The 23,668-nt window shown below is 39.4% G+C and overlaps 1 protein-coding gene and 2 long non-coding RNA genes across 8 annotated transcripts in view; 2 read left to right on the plus strand and 1 right to left on the minus strand.

Annotated features, from left to right (window-relative positions):
- LOC114576877 (uncharacterized) overlaps positions 1–11,143 on the plus strand; it is a 36,937-nt gene extending 25,794 nt beyond the window's left edge. For 2 of the 3 annotated variants that reach the window (XR_009832753.1, XR_009832752.1), the window contains exon 3: positions 150–11,143. This is a non-coding gene — a long non-coding RNA (uncharacterized LOC114576877). The remainder of the gene's footprint in view (positions 1–149) is intronic. The other variant, XR_009832754.1, reaches the window with a different exon arrangement.
- The window catches only part of LOC108000921 (trichohyalin), a 174,382-nt gene that overhangs the window by 96,552 nt on the left and 54,162 nt on the right, over positions 1–23,668 (plus strand). For 2 of the 3 annotated variants that reach the window (XM_062085269.1, XM_062085270.1), the window contains one exon: positions 13,241–13,333. The exons of the other annotated variant lie outside the window; for it this stretch is intronic. In XM_062085269.1, coding sequence (XP_061941253.1) covers positions 13,241–13,333 — 93 coding nt within the window. The remainder of the gene's footprint in view (positions 1–13,240; positions 13,334–23,668) is intronic. 3 annotated transcript variants of the gene reach the window in all.
- The window catches only part of LOC114576878 (uncharacterized), a 141,856-nt gene that overhangs the window by 47,382 nt on the left and 70,806 nt on the right, over positions 1–23,668 (minus strand). The window contains exons 2-3 of one of the 2 annotated variants that reach the window (XR_003696399.2): positions 18,832–19,329; positions 17,912–18,759 (exon numbers count right to left, since the gene is read on the minus strand). The exons of the other annotated variant lie outside the window; for it this stretch is intronic. This is a non-coding gene — a long non-coding RNA (uncharacterized LOC114576878). Of the gene's footprint in view, positions 1–17,911; positions 18,760–18,831; positions 19,330–23,668 lie in introns of those variants that run through there. 2 annotated transcript variants of the gene reach the window in all.

Below are 23,668 nucleotides of genomic sequence, written 5' to 3' on the forward strand. Positions count from 1 at the left end.
TAAATCCGCGACACTTTTACAAGAACTTTTTTTCACTGGTAGAAAACACGTTTCTGAAGTTATGTATATGTGTGATATATACAAGACACCGTTGTATGCACGGTGCAAGTTTCATTCACGCGTTTCATATACGAATTTTACGATTCCAGGGTCTTGGAGGGCGGGTTGCCGTTGGCAGCTGTTGCCTTCTCTCCTCTACACTCCGCCAAAGATCTCCCCCGTACACAGGCTGTATTAAATCGTGAAAAATGGATATTTTGATCCGAGCGTATATCGACAAGCAATCCCTTCTCCTTCGCCACTGTCTTCTCTCGCCGTGGTGATTTATGGGAGACGCATATCGAGTGTATTACGCGAGAAACAATATCTCCTTGACGCGTGACTCGCGTACTTTCGAATAAGCTTGCGAATAGAAATTCTGGGGGTGGCGCCACGACGCTTAAAACGTCGTTAATCCCCCTGTTTCCGCGCTCTGGAGAGGAGGAAATTTATTGAGAATTGTTTGGGACACGATATAAAAAGTATCGGACGAGTTATTTGAGCGTGGAATGGAAACGCTGTCGAAAGGAAATTTTTGTTTCGAGTTTGGGGGCAATTTTGAGGGAAGTATATATTTTTTCGATCAAGGAGAGCGCAAGAATCGAAATTGATTTCTTTGAAAAATGTAATAGGGACGAAAGCGTGCGGTGATAGCTCCTACGAAGGGAGTGAAAAAGGAGGATGAATTTCACGACGAGTCGGTTTTAATTGGAGTGTGCGATGGCTCATTGTAAGGGAAATTAGGACGGGCACTCGTGTTTGGAACTGGAATCGTGTTTTTTGACGACCGTGGAAAGAGAGACTTTTCTAATTAAAAGCGCTTACCCACCTCCGTGTCGTCAATAGCTTAATTTGTCGCTAGGCTCAATTCAGAATTGTCGGGGAAATTAGCAGTATAATTATCGAATTTGCAAATTTCCAAGTATCTCCGCCTTTATATTTTCCTTTTGTTCGTCCCTTTGCTCGAAAAATCCTTCCAACTCGATCCAATTATTTTCAAAACAGGTATACGCACTTTTTTCTTACCATGATACATGAACAATTCTTCATACGCAAATGGAGTAAAATTTTTATTACAAAGCGCGATTATCTGCAACGCTATCGATCGCAAACAAAAATAATGCCAAACTTTTCTCTCACAGGTTCACGAACAATGTTCGAGGAGTGGGAGTGGAATTACCTAAGCAAAAATCGAAATAACAATACCGATATTTTCCTCGTCTGCGGCTTCGTTCGCAATTCGTGCACGGAGAGATCGAATCGATATTTCGATCGTTGGAACGAGAAAAAGAGTTTCCACGAGTTTTCCTCGGCCCGCGAAATCGGGGGTGGAAAACGGACCGTGGTGACGGATCGTGGCCGAAAAAAGGAAGAAAAAAGAGAAAGGGGGAAAAAATACGACGACGCCATTTATTCCCCCGGCAAAGTTTCGTGCTTGAGGAATGACTCTCGTTATGCAAGCCGCCGAACACGTCAACGTTTTCAATTGTACCCCCTTCGTCGGTTACTCGCGGCTTTTTATTTCGCGGCCAGGCGTTCAGCCGTGAAATTGCGCCGCTATAACCGCGTGTCTCGATTCGAGGAAAAATCTGTCGCGGGTGTGGGCGCGTATCGGTTTTTCCAGTCTGCGATCGATTGCTTAAGACGGGTGTCGCGCTATCATCAACGACGCCTCGTTTTCTCGACAGGGGGAATTTTTCTTTCTATCCAACGTAATTTCCGATCGATTGAGTTTGAAGTTTTTTTTTTTCCCCTATTCGATCGAAGAGTTGAAACAGACAGTGTGGATTCGTCGTTATAATTAAAATTAAAGCTCATGGATTCTTTTCACATATAATTCCAAGTAGGGATATTTACGAAAATTGTACGTGGTTTTAAAAATTCGAAGGGAATTGATGAATATACGTGGATTTTTGCTTGGCTTTGATCCACGTTCAATATAAAACATTTGCAATAGCAAGATATTAAATGAGACTGATATAATATACAATTACTTTTAAATGGTTGAAAAGTTAATCGAGAGAAACAGAGTTGCCGCAAGACTTGCTCTTGTAAATACCTCTCCTCATCCCCATATCATGTCAAATTGATCCGTCAATGGGGGAGAATCTTGTGGCATTGACAAATTGATGCGAAACGGTGGCGAATACCAAAGTGAGCGAAGGTTATTGCATACATGAGATATCGCAGGGGTATGACAAAATTTCACGTAACCGATCCTAACCGTTTTCAATATATCGAAATGTTCCTGCGTTAAAAAATCCCCCTGCAATTTTATATTTCGAATTTCGCAAATGAAATTTGTTTTCAGTATCCACGATAATAATGAAAATATATAACAAACGAATATTTGCGAGCAACAACGAACAAACCGAATATCACCAAGATTCCTCGACTCAATTTCGAAACGTTCTAATAGTGGGTCGCGATCGGTGGTTGATCCATCAGGCCGGGACACATTCATTCCAACAGACGAAAGTTTGCCGATAGTTGTGAACGAAGACGAAGGATGATTGGTTGGCTTTGCGTGCAACTTGGAGACAGCTCGAAGACAGTGTCCACCGACACGTACGTGTACAGATCCCCCTTGAAGGAGGATGGGGATCGTTCACATTCGGACAGATTCCAATTCCTGATGCCTTTGCCTCAACCATCAGCCTTCTGATTCCCTCTCCTGGAACCACCCTCCGCTAGGCTGGCCGCAAACAAGAGGGTGGGCAATTTCGGGGTTGCTCAGCGTTTCTACCCTGTTGGACGATTTCTCTCTCTCTCTCTCTTTCTCTATCTATCTGTATCTCTTTATCTCGTTCTCTAGCGATCAACGTTAGACGCTTTCGCATTCCTTCGAGAACTTCATCGCCGCTGAGAGAGATCTTGCTGATCCGGTGATTCGATCGAAGATTCGAAGGGACGATTCGTTGGATCCTTTGTGACATCGTGGATATCCGATGTTTTTGGGGGGAGGAGGGGGATGTGCGAAGCTGATGAGGTCGGAAAGGGGTCTATTTAAAGTAGTACGTACGATATGGAATAAATTTTCTATTCCATCGCAAATTATTTGGATTTGGAAATTTGGTAAATTAAGTACAGTGAGTAATTGAGATAAAAGTTTGTTATAACTCTGATTTTAATGAGTGATTTATTATCAAAGAAAATTCGTTTAATCCGAGAATTCTGATCTTGGCGAATTATCTGTTTTGAATATTGGAACGATAGAATATTGATAGTATTAAAATTTAAAATTATTCGTTTTACACGAAAAATAATATTTAAAAAAAAAAGACCGGTGCGTACAATCATTGAGCTGTGTATTATATTCACAAAGTTTCATTAACATCAGAGTAAAATTGAGTTTGTTAATAAAACTGGTGGTTGGTGGAATTATTATAAAACGTATGAATTTTATGGCTTGCTGTTGCTTTATCACCGTCTTCCTCTCGTTCATTTCTTTTTCGAATTTTTTCCATTAAATTTATCTTGTTTCCGCCATGTCATGCGGAGTCTCTCTCAGATGTGAAGAGAAGATTTTCCAACGAGCAAGGTAATTAATAACGAAAAGCATACACGTAACTTTCTCTGTACATAAGTGCTTCGTCATCATCCCGTTCAAAAGGCGAAGAAAAATACATCGCCTTCGATCCTCTTTCACGAAATAATGATCTATCGACTGTACTCTGTCTGCCTGTTACGCGCAGAATAAATAAATACGACTTGCAACTCAAATCTCAAAGGTAAAATCTCTACAATTAAAATCTTCGAATAAAAATTATATAAATATTAATACACTTTTTCCAATTGTAAAAACTCAAGCGAAACAAAAATATACATATTGTTTTTTTTTCCAGCAAATCCAAATCACTTTCCATCGATTTCATTCCATCGATCGCTTCGAATTAAAATGGACCCGATCGTTACAACAATCCTTAAGGGATCTCTGAATTCGAGAATTGAAATAAATAGGAAACGAAAATTATTTGATCCCTTACTTAGAGAAAATACAATGTTTCCTTGACGCGTTTCCCCTTTTTTCGAAGAGGGGAAATCGCAAAGACGGGGAGACGCGATTCCACGATCGCGAATAATTCGAAACAGTTGCGGCCACGTTTTCCAGGGCTATTTTCACGTTAGACTGGCGCGCTTTACCGTACGTCTGTGGATTATTCCGGTGGTGCAAGCGTACCGGAAGCGCAGCCACCGCTCCTGCACCGGACCTTAACGTTTATTGTTATCCAGGTTAATACCCCGGCTCCGTGTTGTGGAAACTCGGAAAATCCCAGTGTGACCGAGGACAGCTTTGTCTCTTCCGCTCTGCCAGCCCCCCTTTCCCCCTTCCCTTTGTTTTCGTTCGTTTGCCACGCGTCTTTCTCTCCCCCCATTAGACTCTTTCTCCCACCATTAGGCTATTCCAATGTTTTCCGCGAGAAGAGGACGTGTGAGAGAGAACGGAAAGTGAATAGGTTTCCGGTGTAAAAAATAAAATCGATGCCTGATTGGATACGAGAAGATAATCGGTCCGAGGTTATTTTACCGTGGACGCCGTGGAATCGAATTTTTTTTTAAATTTATTGGATACGTTTGAATTGGATTTTTTAGTTGGAAAGTGAAATTTTTCGATTAATTTTTATGCAGGGAATAATTTCTGTTTTTTTTTTCTTTTTAATTTGCGGTACGTGATTTTCAGCGCGTTGTTTTGGAGAAAATTTTAAGCTAATTTTAAGATTATAATAATCAAGATTTTATATATTCGGAACGCTATTTTTAATATTGAAATTAGATCGATAAGTTTCCATAGATTTTTCTAAAATTTAGCAATGAAAAGATAAAATAAACACGGCTCGAAGTTTTATGGAATCAATTTTAAAAACGAAATAACGGAACATTTTAACGCTTCGTAAATGATATTCCTTGCTTAAAATTTTCTAAATTTAATCGAATGTTTATTCTCTTGATAAATGGGCGAGAGAAATTCTTCGTGTCAGAAATTCTTATTCTTGGAGTTGTATATATATTTTGATTTATAACAAGCGAGTTTAATAGAATGAAAGAAGGTAATCTGTATTCATGGTCGCGATGTTTCCTGCTTCGTTTTTCTTTTTTCTCCCCCTCCTCCCAATTTCCATGTGAATAAAGGAAAGATAAACTCTCGGGAAACAGTAAGAGCCACGCCAGTTTTAAAGGTAAATTTTAAAAGAAAGATTCTCTCCGTTCCAAATACCAAGTACCGATAAATCAAGATATTCATGAGATTTTGAGAATCGTTATCGCGTTCAGAATGGAAAAATACCAGTTTCCCCGTAGAAATGAAATTAAATAAAATAACTCTGGATGCTGGATAAATTAATTTTTCTGATACGTCGCGCGACGATTATAGTCCAGGCTAATCTCCAGGTGAAAAATAATGTACGAGATTCTCCAAACTTTTTATTCTCGCCGTTCCATTTTCTTTTCATCGATAAATAAACGTGGGACGCGGCAAAGAATCGTGGGAACAGCGATATCCCAGGTGTTCCAGATCGGACAAAAACAAGAGAATAAAGATAAAATTCTATCGATAGAATAAAATTCTGGAAACGTCTTTCCTTCTACACGATTCTACCCTCTTTACTGGATAATTGGACAAGAGGGAAATAAAATATGAAATCCTTTGATCTCGTTAAAGAAAGATTCCGAAGATCGAATTCGAAACGATCATTCCATAAAATAATCCTAGAAAATTTGAAAATTTTACCAAGAAAAGGAAGGAGGAAAGAAAAATTGAAACTTCCAGTCAATGTGTCTATTTACTTATGTATTTTTACATATATATATTTGTCTCGATTCTATTTCTCTTACAGATGAATACAGAATTTCATTTTATACATAGATGGCTTGGTTTCTTCCCAGAGAGATAAAAATTAATGCAGGGTCAAAAATTCATAAAGACGGTCTCACCCCGCCGCAAGATGGAACATTCCTCCCCATTTTCCACGTGGATTTTACAGATATAGAATTACATTTTCGCCACAACTCCACCATCAATTTGCGCACGCATAATTTTCACGCGTGCATCTTTGATATGATCCCATCGTTCATTCGCAGTGTAACGCGCAAATGAAACAAACCGTGAGCGTGGAACTAGCGAGGGTAGAAAAGGGGCAGAACTTTTTCCTTCATTTCGTCTCGCCCATTCACCATCCCTATCTCCACCGTTTAAACCCTTCCTTCCTTCCTTCCTTCCTTCCTTCCATCCTCTCTTTCCTTTCCTTTCCTCGTCCACGGGTTTTCGCGCTGCTAAACGTTCCCTGTTCGGGCGTACAAGTACCCTTCCCCCTCCCCCTCTCCGTGCTCGGGCAAGGAAAAAGAGACGGAAAAGGAGGGAAGGCGCGCGGGGTGAATTTATGCTTCATTCGTACACGTTACGTATACACGATGAGGAAACGAGTGAAGCGTAAATTATGGTACCCTCTTGAACGAGAGCTCCGACTTTCTATACTTCAACCTCAACCTGTGCCTTGTTTCTCCTCGAGAGGGAGAGAAACAGAGAGAGAAACAGAGAGAGAGAGAGAGAGATGGTAATAGAGAAGAGGAAGAAAGAAAGGGGAGAATGAAGGAGCGAGAGGGAAGAGTTGTTGGTTGGAGGGATGTCTTTTATTGTTTCAGGCCGAGGAGAGAAGAGATCGTTCTATCCAACGGGATGAGAAATTTAATTTTAAAAAAATACCACCCCCTCCTTGTGATCCTGCAACAAGATTGGATACGATTTCCTCTTTGTCGTTCCTCGTTCGAACGTTATTTGACGTTCTTCCTCCTTCTCGTTGATGATGAGAGAACACTCCCCATCCGTCCGACTATTCTGATGAGAAAAATTTAAAAAAGAAAGAGAGAGAGAGAGAGAGAAAGAAAGGGAAAGAGAGGAAGAGAAGAAGAGAGTTCAGGGCCTGGAGGCGGTTCTCGCGAGCGAGACTCTCCAGAGTCTCTTCCACTCTTCAAATCTCTCTCTTAAACACTCGGTTTATTCTGCCAGCCTGTTTTTCAGTAAACAAACGAGCCGGCTGTGAATTGGTAACGCTCGTCAAAGATATTCGCGCGTCGTCTATCCTGGGGGCGTGTTTCAAGCTTTTGCATCGAATTAACGCGATGACGATGCGTTCCCTCCCTCTCCTTCCCGCGGAATTACACCGCTGTTGAAATTGAAACGCGTCATGGTTCAATTTGAATAATTGTTCTTCCTCTCTCTCTCTTTTTTCTCTTTTTTTTTTTTACTCGTGGCTCATTTCCTCATTTCCCGTGTGATTGTGTGATTTTTGCGTTCGAGATGAAAGAGATGTTCATTATTGCGCTACAATGATGTTGTTCTCGTTAAATATACAGTCGAAAAACGAGAGATCTTCGAAGCTTATCCCGACGAAATTATCCCGAAATGATCTGAAGAGGCTACGATAATTTTTTTAAACGCTGAAAGGGAGACGTTTCGATACGAGAAAAAGAAACTTAATCCACTTAATCCATAATTCCATTCACAGGTTGCACGATCGAGAGAACGGATCTAAATCGCAACAAGTGATCGGAAGAGAATTTAACAAACCCTACAATTTCCTCGAGCCGTTCCACGTTCAACAATTCGATCCGCACGCAGGATTACAGGATCCCCGATAATTCGAATACCACCAAACGGTATGGAACGTTCGTTTTTTTTTTTTTTCCGCCTCCGATCGAAAGCGTTTTCACGAGCCTCCACCCCCTCGGTATCCCAACACCCCGGAATCCTCCAAGCCAAGGTAATCAACGACGGTCCTCGTCGTCGTCGTCGTCGTCGTCGTCGTCGTCATCGCTCTTAAATAGCTCGGATGGAAAAGCCCATATTTCCGAGGCAGCTTACCCCCGGATACAGGGGGAGGAGGGAGAGGGAAGCGCTAATTGACTGGCTCCGTCGCCTCCGGTTTTTGAAACGAATTAGTTGACGACGAATCCGATTCAGTCGCATCCTTTCAGACCCTTTCCTCTCCTGTTTACCCCTCCAACACACTCACAGCCTCCCTTATGGCTCGCGTTTTTCAGACCCACATCTCGTTATGTCGGTGTTCCGCGGACAGGCGAACGAGCTAAGCTCGGGGAGGAGGGGATGAGACGAGAATGGGGAGGACGGTTTTTGTCAACCCATCGAGAGAATTTGCCGAGTTAATTCGAATGGCGTGGTAACTATGCTTAATTAGCATCGAGCTGTGTAATTTAATGTCTCTGACCAGGGAAGGGAGCTTCTTCTCGAATCCAATCCCGGCGAGTTCTTTGAACCGTAGGGAGAAGAGTGTGTTTATCGGTGGCTGAGGATAAATTCTTTATCGTTGGAAATTTGTCAGAGATTTGTGACGAATTTCTGATCGAGACGAGAAAGATATCGTACGTATTGGACGGTAATATTATTATCAAGAAAAGGTAGAATTATTTGCAGTTAGTGAAACGTAAATGTTGTAGTTTTAATTATAAATTACCTCAAAGTTGTTTCGTTACGAAAGAAATTGGATATTGGGGATATTGTTTCATTCGTATCGTAATTTAAATTTACAATTTTTAAATATTAACGATGATGAAATAAACATGAATGATTATAAAATTAATTATTTAACATTAATATTAATGTTCTTATTAATATTGATGTTGTTAAATATCGCTATTGGTATTAATATTATTCGTAATACTATGATTGATAATTGAGTTAAATTGAACGTGAAACATTCGCACCGATTTAGCAACCGCTTAATTACAAGAAGGAAAATTAAATTGTGTCTCGTTATAAGGAAACGAAGGTTTGCAACGATATTTGAATGTAAATGGCTTGATCGATTCACTCTCCAAGAGTGAAGAGCAAAGTTCAACGGGGGATTCTTCGCTATTTGCCTTCGGTGAAACGAATTTCGAAAGGTGATCGATGAATTTTATTCGGGCTTATGATGAGTCTGTCGCCAAGATTAATCTCCAATTACCAGTCGAATTATAACCGAGAAGCTTGGATGAAATCGCGACACAGGAAACGGATCAGACTTTTAATAATTTCTTGCTCCGTGCACGTAATAAAGATTGCACGAGAAATTGCCTTAAAAAAATAAAATCAATTGTATTACGATTTTCCTTTGGAAAATTATAGACAGTTCTTTTTATATCCCTCTTCCAAATTAAATATCATTTATTCCACGTTTCTTTACGTTTCGCCACTTTATTTCAATAATTGTTTCAGAAATTCATCCTATTTTTTACATTCTGTGAAGATAAGAATAAGGGAGACAAACATCTTTCTCACCCATACCCACCGGTATAATTCTCCAATTTTCCAAATCACGAGGTCTCTTCTACTCCCGACAAGCTAGTAAACTACGCAATTACCATGGAATCAGATTCTCTCCACCGGTAGCCAGACGCGTTTCCGACGTTAAAGAGTCGCGGGAAGTGAGACGTAGCGTGGAAAGGGGGGAGAGGGGAAGAGGAAGAAGGCGGAAGAAAGGAGCACCCCAGTCTCAAGTATTCACGCGAGTTTTGCCTCGCGCAAGGTCAGAATCGAGGCGCCGTCGTCGTAAAAGCGGCCGTGGTGCTGACTGGTGGTTACCGGAGGGGTTGCTAATACTCTGGAAATCTGCTCCCCCGCGTCATATTTGAAACCTTCCAACCTTCCAACCCCGCTATCGAGGGGGGAGGGGGCACACCTCTTCGAAATTCCGCTTGTCGACATCCGCTTGATTACACGCGTCTCTCTTCCGCTTCATTTCCGAGAGAGGGAGGGAGGGAGGGAGGGATGTTGTCGGTTGAAAATTTCTCCCGTACGCGCCTTTCGGGATTTTCAACCTTCCGGATGGGATTCTGAATGATTTCGCTTAAACGATCCCTCTTCTACGAGAGGGTTGGACTATGCGGATTCTTTTTGATAGGGTGAAGGTCGTTAGGGGTTCTCTTCTTATTTCTTTTTATTTATTTTTTTTTTTTTTGAGAAATTGGATTTGGAATTTATCTTTATTTAATTTATAGGCGAAAGTTCGAGACGATTGAAGTTTTTCATCGAGTCGATCGAATCAATTTTTCGAGTACAGATGTTGTACAGATACAATTTTGTTCGATTTTGTTGATTTTGCAAATTTTGTATCCATTGATTTTTTATACGAAAGGATACGACTAGGATATAATTTAATGGCGAGGCAGTATTGTCTTGGCCCGAATATTGATGGAAATGAAACAAGAAAATCTTTCTTGTTGAATGATAAATCTTGTTGGAATAATAATAATTCAAACAAGGGATAATCCGAATGTACGTTTCGTGACTACGGATTTTATTCATCGTGCTCAGGCACGAAAGGATATATTTTGAAATGAAATTATCCACGATGGAAGATAGGAAAGGCGTTGGAAATAATCGATAATTAATTTCATCACCTGCCTGATTATTATTCCAATTTCCAATTGCAAGTGGGGGTATAGTGCTGGGGGAAACCTTGGCGTTACATACTCGATGTCGAGCGAGGCCTTTGCTCGTGAAACGTTGTGTAATTACGGAGAACGACCGAGAATAACAATTAACACCGTAACGAGTGGAGGGTGGCCTCCTCCATCCCCGTCAAGCAAACCTATTCGGACAAGGACCAGGAAACAGAATGGGACTCGAGGTGTACGATGGAGGTTATAAGCTTCAAGGTCGTTTGAATTTGCATTACAGTAAACACGGGGTTGGGGCTGTGATCGAGAGGGGACTAATTAGTTTCACCTACTTTCCTAAATTGTGTTATTAACGCGCTTTTATTAAATATTTCAGACGGCAGACGGTGAATCTACTCGTGAAAATTTTAAATTTAAAAAGACGATGGGACGATATCCTTATCTTTATATTAGAGAAAATTAAAGAATTATTCGTACGTATAAAATATATTGGATATAAAGAAAATAGAATTATTCAAATTTCTCTCCACGTTTGATAACGAAGCCTGTACGAATAATGGAGTGATAAATCGTTAATCCTTTCACGCTCGTATTGCATTACAAATACGTTTTTCTTTTTCTTTCTATAATTTATAATATTCGTTATTTGTTATTTATGCATCGCGAGTAAAATCGATGAAGGAGTTCTAATTTAAAAAAAAAAAAGAAACGAGAAAGATTTAAGATTTTTCAGGTGACTTTGACAAATATAAAATCGATTCACAACGCGTTCACAATCGTTCTTGAAGAAGAGCAAGAAGGATTAAACTGGAGGGTGCGACTTAATACTTCTCGGTTGCAATTGGTATTCGGTTGTGGTGCACGTCTAATGCCTTGCTTTTGTCTCAATAGGGATGAATGGGGCGAGCGATTTTCCTCGAGGAGAACGTAATGGGTAAACCAGATCAGCCTCGACCTCCTTTTCTTTTTTTGCCTCTGGAAAGTTCTTCACCAAAGAATTTCACCAACGCGAAAAGATTAAACAGGATAATTCGAATAAAACAAGGCTCTTTGATTAATCAAAAATTTTCCAAATAAAAGTTGATCGATTTTGGTAACTATCAACGAAGATACTTTTATTGTACGAAAAAGTCTTCTTATATCACATAAGAAAAAACTATATAATCTCCTCAAAATATCGAGTTATTAAACGTCTATTATTAATAAAATTTAAAAGAAATTACACAATTAAATCCAAAGTGTCCACTATTTTCCTTGGCAGAACCATGGGCCGATCTTAAGAGGACAACAGGAGAACGATCGCCTCTCCCTTCGCCATAAAACAACCCTTACACTTTTATACAAGTTCATTCTTTTCGAGATATTCCCTATCCCTCTTGTCCGAGCTTTTCTTCCTTTTTTCCTCTCTTTCTCTCCTTTTTTTCCCTACGCCACGGCAGCCAGTTACGAACCAAACAACCCTTATATTTATGAGGGATTCTCCGAGGAAACAGGGTACACACCGGCCAATTTCCACCGTACCACCCCCTCCACCACTCATACTACCACCCATTCGTGCTCTTCCTAGTACCGTCCCAATTTTTCCACCCCATAGCCTTTAACGAGGACTTTTCGTGGGAAATGATCGTTCTTTATTGATAACCAGACCACTTCTAACGGCGGTTTTATTCCACCACCCCTTCGACGAGGCTATGAACGAGCTGGACTTTCGTTATACGTAAGGGGTTGTTGTATATATATGGAAAAGGAAAGTCGAATGAAAAGTTTTCATTCTCTTTTAATTTTGCTCGAATTAACGGTAATTTGTATTTGGATGGTTAATTTATTTATTTGATTGCATACACGTGCGTGCATGTAATAATTAGGTGATCGATAATTAGCGAATATGTAATGGATATATTTGTATTGGGGATATTCTTGTGTATCGTCAAATTTAATTTATGATCACGAATAAAGCTTTATTTTTTTTGTATGTAAAATATTACAAAGAAACGACTTCGATGAATATTTAATTGCAATTAGATTTTTTTTTTAGATAAATCTTTTGAAAAATTTTGTGTAAAATTTAACTTGGAATTCATCGTATTAAGAAAAAAGATGTATATTCTGGATGAAAAGAAATTATATTCGCCATATTATCGAGCCTACTTGATTCTTTTCTCTTTGATTTATCAATTCTAATTATTTATCAAAATGAATTTTATACGAGAATACTATTTACTTAAATAAGTATTGGTGAAACTATAACGTTTAAAAGGTTGAACAATACCTTGTAATTGATTCTCACACCTGTATATTCAACGCGAGAGAGAAAGAGATAGAAAAAAAGACAACGGATTTAATTCGTTCATTGATCCATCACACGACGAAGGAAAGAGAAAGAAAAAGAAGGCGGAAGGTCAAAGACTACCCGTTACTCGCCCGCTAAATATTAATCCGTCCGTGTAGTGGAGGCAGAAATTAAAATATAATCGAAAGAGAAAAGTAACAATTGTCGGAATACACGGAAGAATACACGGTTTAATTATTAAATAATTCCCAAGAGAAATTAAAAACGGTCCCATCCCAGACGAGTCGATGGAACTTCCATACGATTAAGGAGCCATATATCTCTGTGCGCGTGGACCCTTTTAATTAAAGAGAAAGTACCGTGTCGTTGAATTATCGCGACCAGGGAGAGAGAGAGAGAAAAAAAAAAAGAAAATAAAAGAAAGAAATAAAGAGATATAGGAAAATCGCGATGTAAACACTTGCTGTAAACACAACTCAAACGCACGTTGTGTGTGTGTGCTTCGTTATTTTCCAGGAGCCGCAGCCGCATCCAGGGTGTACGTGGACGCATTGTCTCGATTAGCACGCCAGGCGCAACTGGGTACATGGGGTGGTTCCAAGGATGTCGGTAAGTTTCCCAATCTTCTTATTATCGTCGTCCCTCGAAACTTCTTCTTCCTGTTTCTCGTCGTCGACGCGTCCCCACGGAGATAGGAATACGTGGCTCCCCGCGACAAAACGATAATTGCATATACCGGGCGTCCAGTAATTCCTCTTTCATTGAAATCGTTGAAAAGTAACTCGCCGTTTCCTCCTTAAGTCTCTGACATGATCTTTGAAAAATTCGGAAATACATGTTAAAAGAACGCGAAAGGAAATATTTATTTTCGAAACAATTGAAATTATTCTTTTTAGTTTTAAGAAACCTTGGATCATGGTATATGTGCCCGTATATTATCTCTTTTGTCTCTCCCTCCCCGCCGGTTCTTGATAATTACGGTGAATTAATTAAAATTTGTCACGTAATTATGGACGAATGAACCAGGGTCGATTCTTAAACGACAGCTGCGTCGACGAAGGTTAATTAATTAGCGTTCCACGCATCATTAGACGGGCAAATAAATCGTTGGATCGTGGCACAGCTGTTGGAAAATTTGTTTGTCCCCGCGATCGTTACGTTTTGTTCGAAAACGCTTTGCCGTTATACCGTTGAATTTAGACCCGTAGTTTTACACGCGAACCCCCTCCCCTACCTTCTCTTCTTCCTCCCACACGCACGCACACATATCCCTTCCACGACTTTGTCTTCGTTTCGATGCGCCTCTTAATTACCAGATTGCCCGCGTTCCATGATAATTATTTCAATTACGCCGACGCAGCCGGGGATATTTATAGGAAATTAATAGAGAACCGGCTCGCAATTAAAATCGGCCTGGTCGCCGATTCATCTACACCGGCGCTGCGTTTTTAATTGTTTTTTCCGTGATTTTAATGGCCAGCAAACACTCACGCCCGGCTCGTATCAACGGTATCCGGTTAATAAGGATTTTAATTCGTATTGATTCGTCGCTTGTTCCCGACTCGATTGTAAAGGGAATGAAATGGAAAACGATTTCAATGGATATAACGAGTTAACTTTTATAGGATCGGGTTATACTTCTTACGTGTACGTGCTACAGACAGAGTTCGAAATGTCTATTAATTTTGGACGATATCTCCGTGACGAAATCATGTAAGCGATTACACGATGAAATAATATATATTTATTTTGAGTTGTGTCTATCGTTCTTTTTTTTTTTTTTTTAGAGTAGAAGGATGTAATTGATGCGTGCCAATTTTTTCTTTTTTTTCTCGACGAATAAATCTGACGAAATAAAGAAACAACATTTCGCGTAGTTGTTTGACGAAGGCAAAGGGACTCGTGTCTTGCAGTTACAATGGCTCTAAATGTAATTTCGTGTCAACCTATTATTATTATTATTATTATTATTATTATTATTACCTTCGATATGATAATCCTACCGCACGGTTGATGAAACAATTCACAGCGTATCACCCGTGTTTAAATTAACGTCCAATATACATAACAAGGAATACATTATAATATAGTTGTGAAGTAATTGCATCATAATGGAATAATCACTCCACGGTGCACAATCGATGTTTCGATATCGTTACACGGATCAACGTGGTAATTTTACGAATGCCGTTATTATTAAAATTTACGAGCGTGATAGGCGTGAAACTATCCTACTAACAATATTCGACAGAATATTCGATACCTTGACGAGGTATCTATCAAAAATTTCCTTTTATCCTCTTTGTATTAAAATATTCCCCTAACGATTTTCCTTTTTATTATCTTCCTATCGCTTTCACCGTTTCGCCATTATCGCAATTATCTTCGTCAGAATTACAATTCCTGATGTGGTAAAAATAGGGACAAGGATAATCGATATAAATAACTCTAATTTATCCTATAGAGGATTCTCGCTTCCGAGAAACGATATTATCATCAGCCTTGGACGAAATTTGGTCTGTCAGCGCGAGAAACGTCGGTCGAGCACTTTCGTGGTTTCCAAAGCCAATAAAGACCCGCTCTGTTTAACCGTCTCTCCGCCTCTCTCTCTTTCTCTCTCTCTTCGTCCATCTTATGGAAAGAATAGAGGAGGCAGGGGGAGGGAGAGGTGGAAAAAAGTTGCTAACAGGATCATTGCAGCGTGATAAGTGTACGTATTAAGGGCTGGGTCGATAACCCGTTCCTTGGCCTGGCTGGCCAAGCCTCGAGACGAAGGCAACAGTCTTAGGAAGCTGCCCAAGTGCGACGGAAGAGTTTTTATTTGTTTTTCGCCCGGAAATCCCATTCGATCTCGAAACGAATTGGCCGTTTGTTGCTCGTTTAGTATTTTCCTCGCGACGATAGTTGGATAGTTGAATAGTTAGGCGCGGGATATTTCTCTCGTCCAGAGTTCTTCGTCGAAGAATCGAAAAATAATAATTTTTATTTTGCCCGTTGATCCGAATTTTGGAAATATGAATCGAGGTCAGTAAAGAGTGATATTCGTTTGCCTTTATTTCATTGAAATCTATTCGAGAAGTAGAGAAAATCGAAATCACTTTTCGATAAGATGAAATAATAGAATCATTAAAATCACTTTACGAGGAACCCGATCCAATCATTTAAAGTTTCGACACTTTGGTAACAAATACAGATCTCAGAAGCGAGCATATCGCACACTGTGATATTAATTAACACGTATTACAATATAATTACAGGATATTATTATATCCATACCAACTTCTAACAAAGGCAAACTTGGTCTATCATCAAGACGTCGAACAATATTGCTAATATTCATCGATCATCGACCGTAGTAATTTTTGTCGTAGACAAAATTCACAAGTTATCAAGATATTTTTGCGCGTCTGAAAAAAAAAAGAAAAGAAAAGAAAAGAAAAAGAAATGACGTCCAAAAAAATTCTCCCGATCTGCACCGAGTCGTTTTATACTCGAACGCGGGATGCAGTAATTAAAGGAAAGGATTTCACGGTCGCTGTTATGAAAGATAATACAAAACGAGTTCTCGAACACGCCTACGTTGTATCATCCTCGTGGATAGTGGCCGAAGTTAACTGCAATCGGTGGTCGGGTAGAATATCCGAGGCTTGGGTACAACCCCTGTTAACTGCATACGAGAAGCCCTCGGGCGGCTTCCAATTTAAACTCTGCCCTGTATGTGCTACCTCGAAATAGGGTTACCGTATTATTATTTGTCCTTCCAACTGGCCACGAATAAGAGAAAAGCGTATAAATTATTGCTCTATCAGGCTTCGTTCCAAGTACACCGCTACACCGGTCTTCTTTTAATTAAAGTTGATTTAACTTCTTAGAAGAAGAAGAAGAAGAAAAAAAGGAAATTATTTTCGCGTCGTTAAAATTAAAATATAAAATCGATAGAAAAATATTTATCCTACTTTCCGAATCAGAGAAGAAAAACTTATGTACGTACTTTTGGAAATTTTTATTAGTACGTTTCATATTTCGATATTACGATTATTGTAAGATAAGATGTCTATGTTTATTCTGAAGTGTTCATTCGTCCAATAGAAACATATCTCATCGCGTGGAGAACAATAAAATTATTACAACGATTCAATTTTGCTCGGATCACGGTGCGAATGATAAAACGGAAGGTTAGGGGACCGAATGAAATTCGTGGAAAATTGATCGCGTTTGGAGGACACTTTTGGAATTTCTTACAACAATCGATGGGGATAGCAGGATGGAATATCTTATTACCTCCGTTTGGACGTTTGGCAGTTTTCCAGTGTATCCCAATTTGCACTCGTTAAAGAGATGCCTTCGAAACTTTTCCCCGCTCGGCCAATGTTGACTAAACGTTTCCTCCCTTCTTTACAGAACTCAATTTTCATTAGAACGTGGCCAACCTCGTGCCAGGATACTGCACGCTTTTTTCCACCTTCCTTAAATTAAATTCTCCGCGAATTTAAACCGCGTTTCATCTTCGATGCGAAATAACAAGAGAGAGAGAGAGAGAGATACATCGATCTCGGGTATATAATATTAATTCCTGTGAATTATCTTCATCTTTATTTCATCTTTTCTTTTTTTTTTTAAGGAAAAAGAAACGAGGATTCTGAAATCGAGCAAGAAGTCAAAAATTTCGAATCGAGTCGACGAGAATGAAATCGAGCGAAATAACGCCGATTGCTTTTGGGAATTGATTAATCGAACGTTTCTCTGTTATTGCGAAACATTCTCAAAGAAGGTCGTTTCAGGTTGCATCGACAGTTTACCAAGGCGTTTCTTGAATAGGGCGGGGATTTCCTTTGCCCCCGCGACGAACCTTTCAAACTTGCTCACCGAGGAATCCGGCGGCTCAAGTTTAAATCGACGGACTTTTGTCAACTGCGAAACGACACACGCCCGGCGGAGAGACAAACTCGTTCAATTTAGACACGAGATTCTCCCGTTTTCGGCCTTGTCGAAAACTAAATTAAACTTTTTAATTATTACGAACGAGAGAATCCGGAAAAAGATTGTTATTCCACGCCTGTCCTCTTTCGTTCCTTTTAAATATTTTGTTTTTTCGGATTTAACATTAAACATCTCGTGATGAATATCGAGATATCTGCCAAAATAGCCAATTTGGATGGATATTTGTAATTAATAATAATACTTAAAGTTATACGTACATATATTCGATGTAATATCATTCTATAGAAGAGATATTATTCTTGAAGACAGTAATTCAATTAAAATTAAAGGAATAATCGTGGAATTTCCTCCGTAATATTTCTTCTCGAATAGCACTCTTCAAGAAATATCGACGACGACGTTCTAAAAATTTCCAACGAAATTCGCTTTGCCATTAAATGACTTCTCGGCGAGAGGCTCTTGAACGAGTAGTTTGGACGATAATATTTCCGAAAATCTTCTTCCTTGGTCGGGGAAGGAAGCCCCAATTTCCATAAGTAAATCGACAAATTCAAATACCATGGATTTCAAGTACCAGTTTCCACGGCTTCATTCGCCAACAGCCTCGGCAATAAAACGTTAAATACGGAGCAGAGGCTGGAGAAGCCTCGAGGTTTTCGGTAATTCGAATAACTATAATGGCCGAAATTCGATTTCAAAGAGACGCGGAGGAAACGATGCATCTGGGTCTTCATTGTAGGGTTGTAGTCAGTATCGATCACTTCGAATCGGTAATTTGGCTGACACTGCTCGTTCAGATTCCGAGTTCCTGAACCAGCCATATTTCGGTCAATCGTTAACGTTATATTACCGAGAGACGAGAAAGTCTTCGTGCAAACAAAACAATTTAATCGATAATGGAATTTCTATTTTTAATCAAACTTTAACGTTCGTAACGTGCCGCAAGTTTTTCTATGGAAAAATTCATTCCGAAGAAGTGAAATTAATCTTTAATCACTTCCTTGTACGTATCATTTAATTACAGAGGGATATGTGAAACCTGTCGTGTGAGAAGATACAATCTCGAATATATCTCCATTATCCATCACGAGTTCCTAAAAATACAATAATATTAAATATATAAAATAGAATATTTCAAATTATCGTAAAAATTTCTAAAAGCTTACAAATCCTTTCCAATTTTATTAAGTCTTTTCTCTTATCCGTTTCTTCCAAGTTCTTCCACTTTCGCCGTTCCACATTAACATCGAAGGAAAAATCGAAGGATAAGATCGCGCGGTCGTGATTAATAACAATTCATCGTGGATTAATGTTTCCTTTAGTGGGTCACTCGATTCAATCACGCCACGAGGGCCATTATCAGCCGATCTTCATCAGCGAGATTTATCTATCCGCAGTCAGCATCCATCGTTTGATCCGATAATCCTTTCTAATTCTAACCCGGAGTCAGCGCCCCGAATTTCCCGGCGGCGGCCTCTTTAGAGGTTTCATTCGAACCCTCGTATGGGGCCGACCCGAATCAACCTACGCGTGGAAATTGAAAAGTCGTGTTCGACAGATTGATCGAAGAGTCGTCGATCGATGGCTTGCTGCTACACCCCTGTTTGAACAGCTTCCTGTTGACCCCGATTATCGGTCGGCCGGTATCCACTTCGGTTTTCCTTCTGTAAAATTAGGTTTCGCGCTTAAGCGAAAGGTATTTGAGGGAACGTGAAAAATATCGAGTTGGAGTAAGGCAAAGTGGTAAAAAGAATATATATATATTCTTCTATTGAATTTCGTTAATCTTTGTTCAAAGATATTCGAGTTAGGGAATTATTATATTAAGAAAAGTGTAATTTGTCGAGTGTCTTGTGTCTACACGTGTGTATTTATTCATAATATAATGGTAAGATTTACAATAAATGCACCTTCAATTTCAAAATTTACACGCGCTTATTTATATTACGAATTATATTCTGCATTTATTTGGGAATATTCCTGTTTGCTCATTTGCTTGCAAAATACACTGTTTGCCGCATTTGTCCCAATTTTACTTAATTATGGCCAGTCTGCCACGAATTATTTGTTCCGTAAATATTTATTATACCGCGTATTATTTGCGTACAGCCTGCTATACCTGTATACAAAATGTTTCAATGCTTTATCCTCTAACGTAATTTTATCTCAATGAAATTAATATTCATCAATTAATTTTTTGTTATATCATTTCGTTAAACAAACGTATAACAAATATATACAAATTGTTTTCCAGTATTATCGCCGTTCCAATTATTATTTATTTAAAATCCAGGAGGAATAAATCCTGTCTTAATTATCTTAACTAATTATCCGATAATAATTCAGTTTCCCAAATTTTTATCCCAAACTTTCTAAAAACTGTATCTCTATATTGCCACATCGCTTTCTCTAAATTATTATATCAATTTCTCGTTGAAATAACGTTTCCCGCTCTCCCCTCCCGTTTTTCCACGGCTATCGCCGTTTTTCTAGGCTGAGGGAAATCCCTTTGTCGAAATCAGGATCAGGATTTTTCAATAATTCTTGCACGAGCATACGTCGGGAGCGATACAACGGCGTGGAAACGCGTCTTACACGCGTATTACCATAACATAACGCATTTGCGAGGAAAGTGGGGGTGGAAATTCGGGGATAGCGAGGAAAATTCGTTTTCCCTTACCCGTCTTGGCTTGGTGAAGGGAAACGTTCACGATGCTTACGATGTTAGGTGGCAGGGTTGCGTCGAAATGAAAGCGTGATAGCGAAATTGGCAATATCGCGACTTTTCCCTACCATTTCTCCCTTCTTCCCTCTAAAATCGATCGCGATCCCTCCCCTCCACCGGTGGCGAATTTCCTTTCCATTCAGAATCCACCCTTTCCACTCGATGGTAACGAGATTGTTGAGATTTCGTTAAAGATTCGTTCGATATTAATTCCTTAACGTGGAGGAGGAGTTCAGTTTCTCACCCTTTTTAAATCGTCCTCGTGGAGAAAAATTGGAACGAGACGATTGTATTTTTAATAATTTATTATATCCGGGTGTATTGTTTTCAAATTTATGTTTCATATTAGATGATTGTGAAAGCGAGTTAAAAGTTCGTATGGATGATTTTAAATTATCGTTTCTTCCATATCTTTGGAATATTTTATTTACATGTCGGGAGAAGGAGTTCGTTTCGTTTAATTAATTAATGATATATATTTATTAATTTGTTGCATATAACAACTTTATAGTTTCCAGCGTTTAATTTCGTATGGAACATGAAACGCGACACGTGTCATGTTTTATTTTTCAACATCCTTCGCGAATCGTTGGTTCGTCGATAAACAATTATATCCTGCCAATAATCCGTACAATTAGCGTCCTCGTTATTATCGAATAAATTATTATTATTGTTTTCGAAAACGTTCTCTTTCTCCGCGTCGAAATCTCCGTGCCCTTTTGTCGATTCATCGACAATATTTATATTTATACAACGAACGGAGTACTCGTTCGCTTGCTTTTCTCTACAATTAGTCGTAGTACGCGGATCGGCACGTAACGAGGATACACGCAACAATCGAGCGTGCACGCCAAGTAATTTCATTAATGGCGAATTATTGTAAATTCGTCCCGCGCGAATGTCCTATAACGTTTTTAACGAGCGGTTGATGAATTCCGATGAAAAATCTGCCATCCGTCGAAAAGTGTCGAAGAATATCGCAAGTGATATTAAAACCGAATGCCAATTAATATCGAATGGATTTCCAGTTATTCAAAATATCCCGATAATATCTGCCGATGGAGAACGAGTTTTAATATCTGGTCGATTGCCACTTCTACGATTCGTAGGGGATTAACGGGAATTGTAAAGGGCCAATCCTTCCCCCGTGTAAAATTATTATTCCACTTTGAGGTGAGGAAATTTTCTGAAAATAATAATGTAATTCCCTATAAATCCCTTTTGAGCTTTACCATTATGAAATATCTAATTTCTTGAGATTATCAAAAAATTTATAGATATATATATTCTCTAATATAACCCTGTAATTTATCTATAAGATTTTTTTTTTAAACAAACGTTGCTCGTTGATTAATCAATTTTTCTCTACAGTTTCTTTCTCTACGAGGGCTTCTCGATTCCATTAAATACCTCTTATTGGATAACAAGATACAAGGGACAATGCTATTAAAGCCCGTATGAAACAAATTCACGACGACTGCGGATAGGCTTAATCATGTTAAAACGAATCAATAAACATTGTGCATCTGATACCTGGCAGAAATCAACAGCGAAGCGCGTCACGGTCTAATAGGGTAAATTGAAGCATAGCCGCGACAATCCGATCGAACCCCCCCTCTCTTTCCGTATCGAAGGGGGACAGGATTTGAGACGAGGCGTTTGAGATTGGCGGATACACGGGTAGGCGAATAATTGGCGTTGACTTCCTACTTCGTTAATAAGCTTATCACCAACTCGATTGTCCTCTTCACGAGGCATTGATCCGTGGAAAATCGCGTTAAAACAATATCCGGCCTATTCATTATTCGTGCATTTAAATTACACGCGATATTTTCCCGGCCTATATTAAATTATTTATATATACATATATATATAGAGTTTGTATATACACACAGTTTAAATTAAAATATTAAATCATGACGTTGATTGATGCAGCAGGGCTATATACATAGAAATACACCCGTCTTGCACATTATTGCAATGTAACAAATAAATTATTTAATATAACCCGTCGAATGCAAGCATCGACGAAACGAATTGGCAAATAATATCGTTACTTAAACTCCAATCTTTCCCTTTTCGTTAAACATTCTATCCATCAAAACTATTCCACTATTCTGCCCCTAAACTAGAGCCATAGACGCTTATAAGATTCCAATTCTTCCAGCCCCGAGACGGACCATCTATTTGCAAAGCTTCGTCGAAAATCATGCTCGAAACATCGCGGAACCATTTCTCTCGAGCCATCGGCTAATTTCATCCAAGAATCTACGTGTCCGGAAAAGAAGAAAACCCGAGTCGAATTATTCGCGGCGAGGTCGCGGGTGTAATCGGGCGCTCGTTTAAAGCACGGCCCCCGATAATTCGGGGGCCCCGGTAATTTTATGCAATTATGCGTATTAACCCGGCCGCCGCCGAGTTTGTGCGTTTGCACGGAGACTGAGGGGTCGTGGCGCGGCTGGAATTCGAAGGGGAGGGTGTGGGGTAGGAGGATTTCGGGTGTCCACGTGCCCTCCGCGAGCCCCTGTCCGCCCACGCCACCCTGGAAACGCCGCGTCGCCTCGTTTCACGGTAAAGTGACCGCGCGTTAACTCCCATTCGTTACGCGTTTACATTATTATTAAAGCGCATTTACACGGCCGTTGGCGCGAGCGCCTCGTGGAATTTTAATTTTCGTCCCCTTCCTGTTATCTTCGAACCCAAGCGGCAACAAGGGGGGTTAAAAATCGCCGAGGGTGAAATTTCGCTATAGTTGCCTTCCGTTTGTTCTTCCTTTCTTTTTTTTTCCCCTTTTTCTCCCTTTTTTTGTTTGATTTTTCTCGTTCCCCCTCCTCGCGGAAACGCTAGGTGAATTTTATATAGATCGGTAATTTTTCCTTGCAACGTGAGACAAATTAGAATTTTGTTAAATTTTTTTTAAATATTTATGTGGATACTTGTTACATCTTCCGTTTGTTCTTCCTTTCTTTTTTTCCTTCTCCCTTTTTTTGTTTGATTTTTCTCGTTCCCCCTCCTCGCGGAAACGCTAGGTGAATTTTATATAGATCGGTAATTTTTCCTTGCAACGTGAGACAAATTAGAATTTTGTTAAATTTTTTTTAAATATTTATGTGGATACTTGTTACATCTTATATAAAGTTTTGATGGTTCATCGTCTCGTTGAATCTCAATTATGCAGGGGACGCAAAGAGTAAGAGTAACGTTATATAAATTTTATCGACGAACGAGGAATGCGCTGTAAGAATTCCAGGAAGAGAAAAAAGAAAAAAATGTTTATG

This window comes from Apis cerana, linkage group LG14 (genome assembly GCF_029169275.1).
Source record: "Apis cerana isolate GH-2021 linkage group LG14, AcerK_1.0, whole genome shotgun sequence".
NCBI lineage: Eukaryota > Metazoa > Arthropoda > Insecta > Hymenoptera > Apidae > Apis > Apis cerana.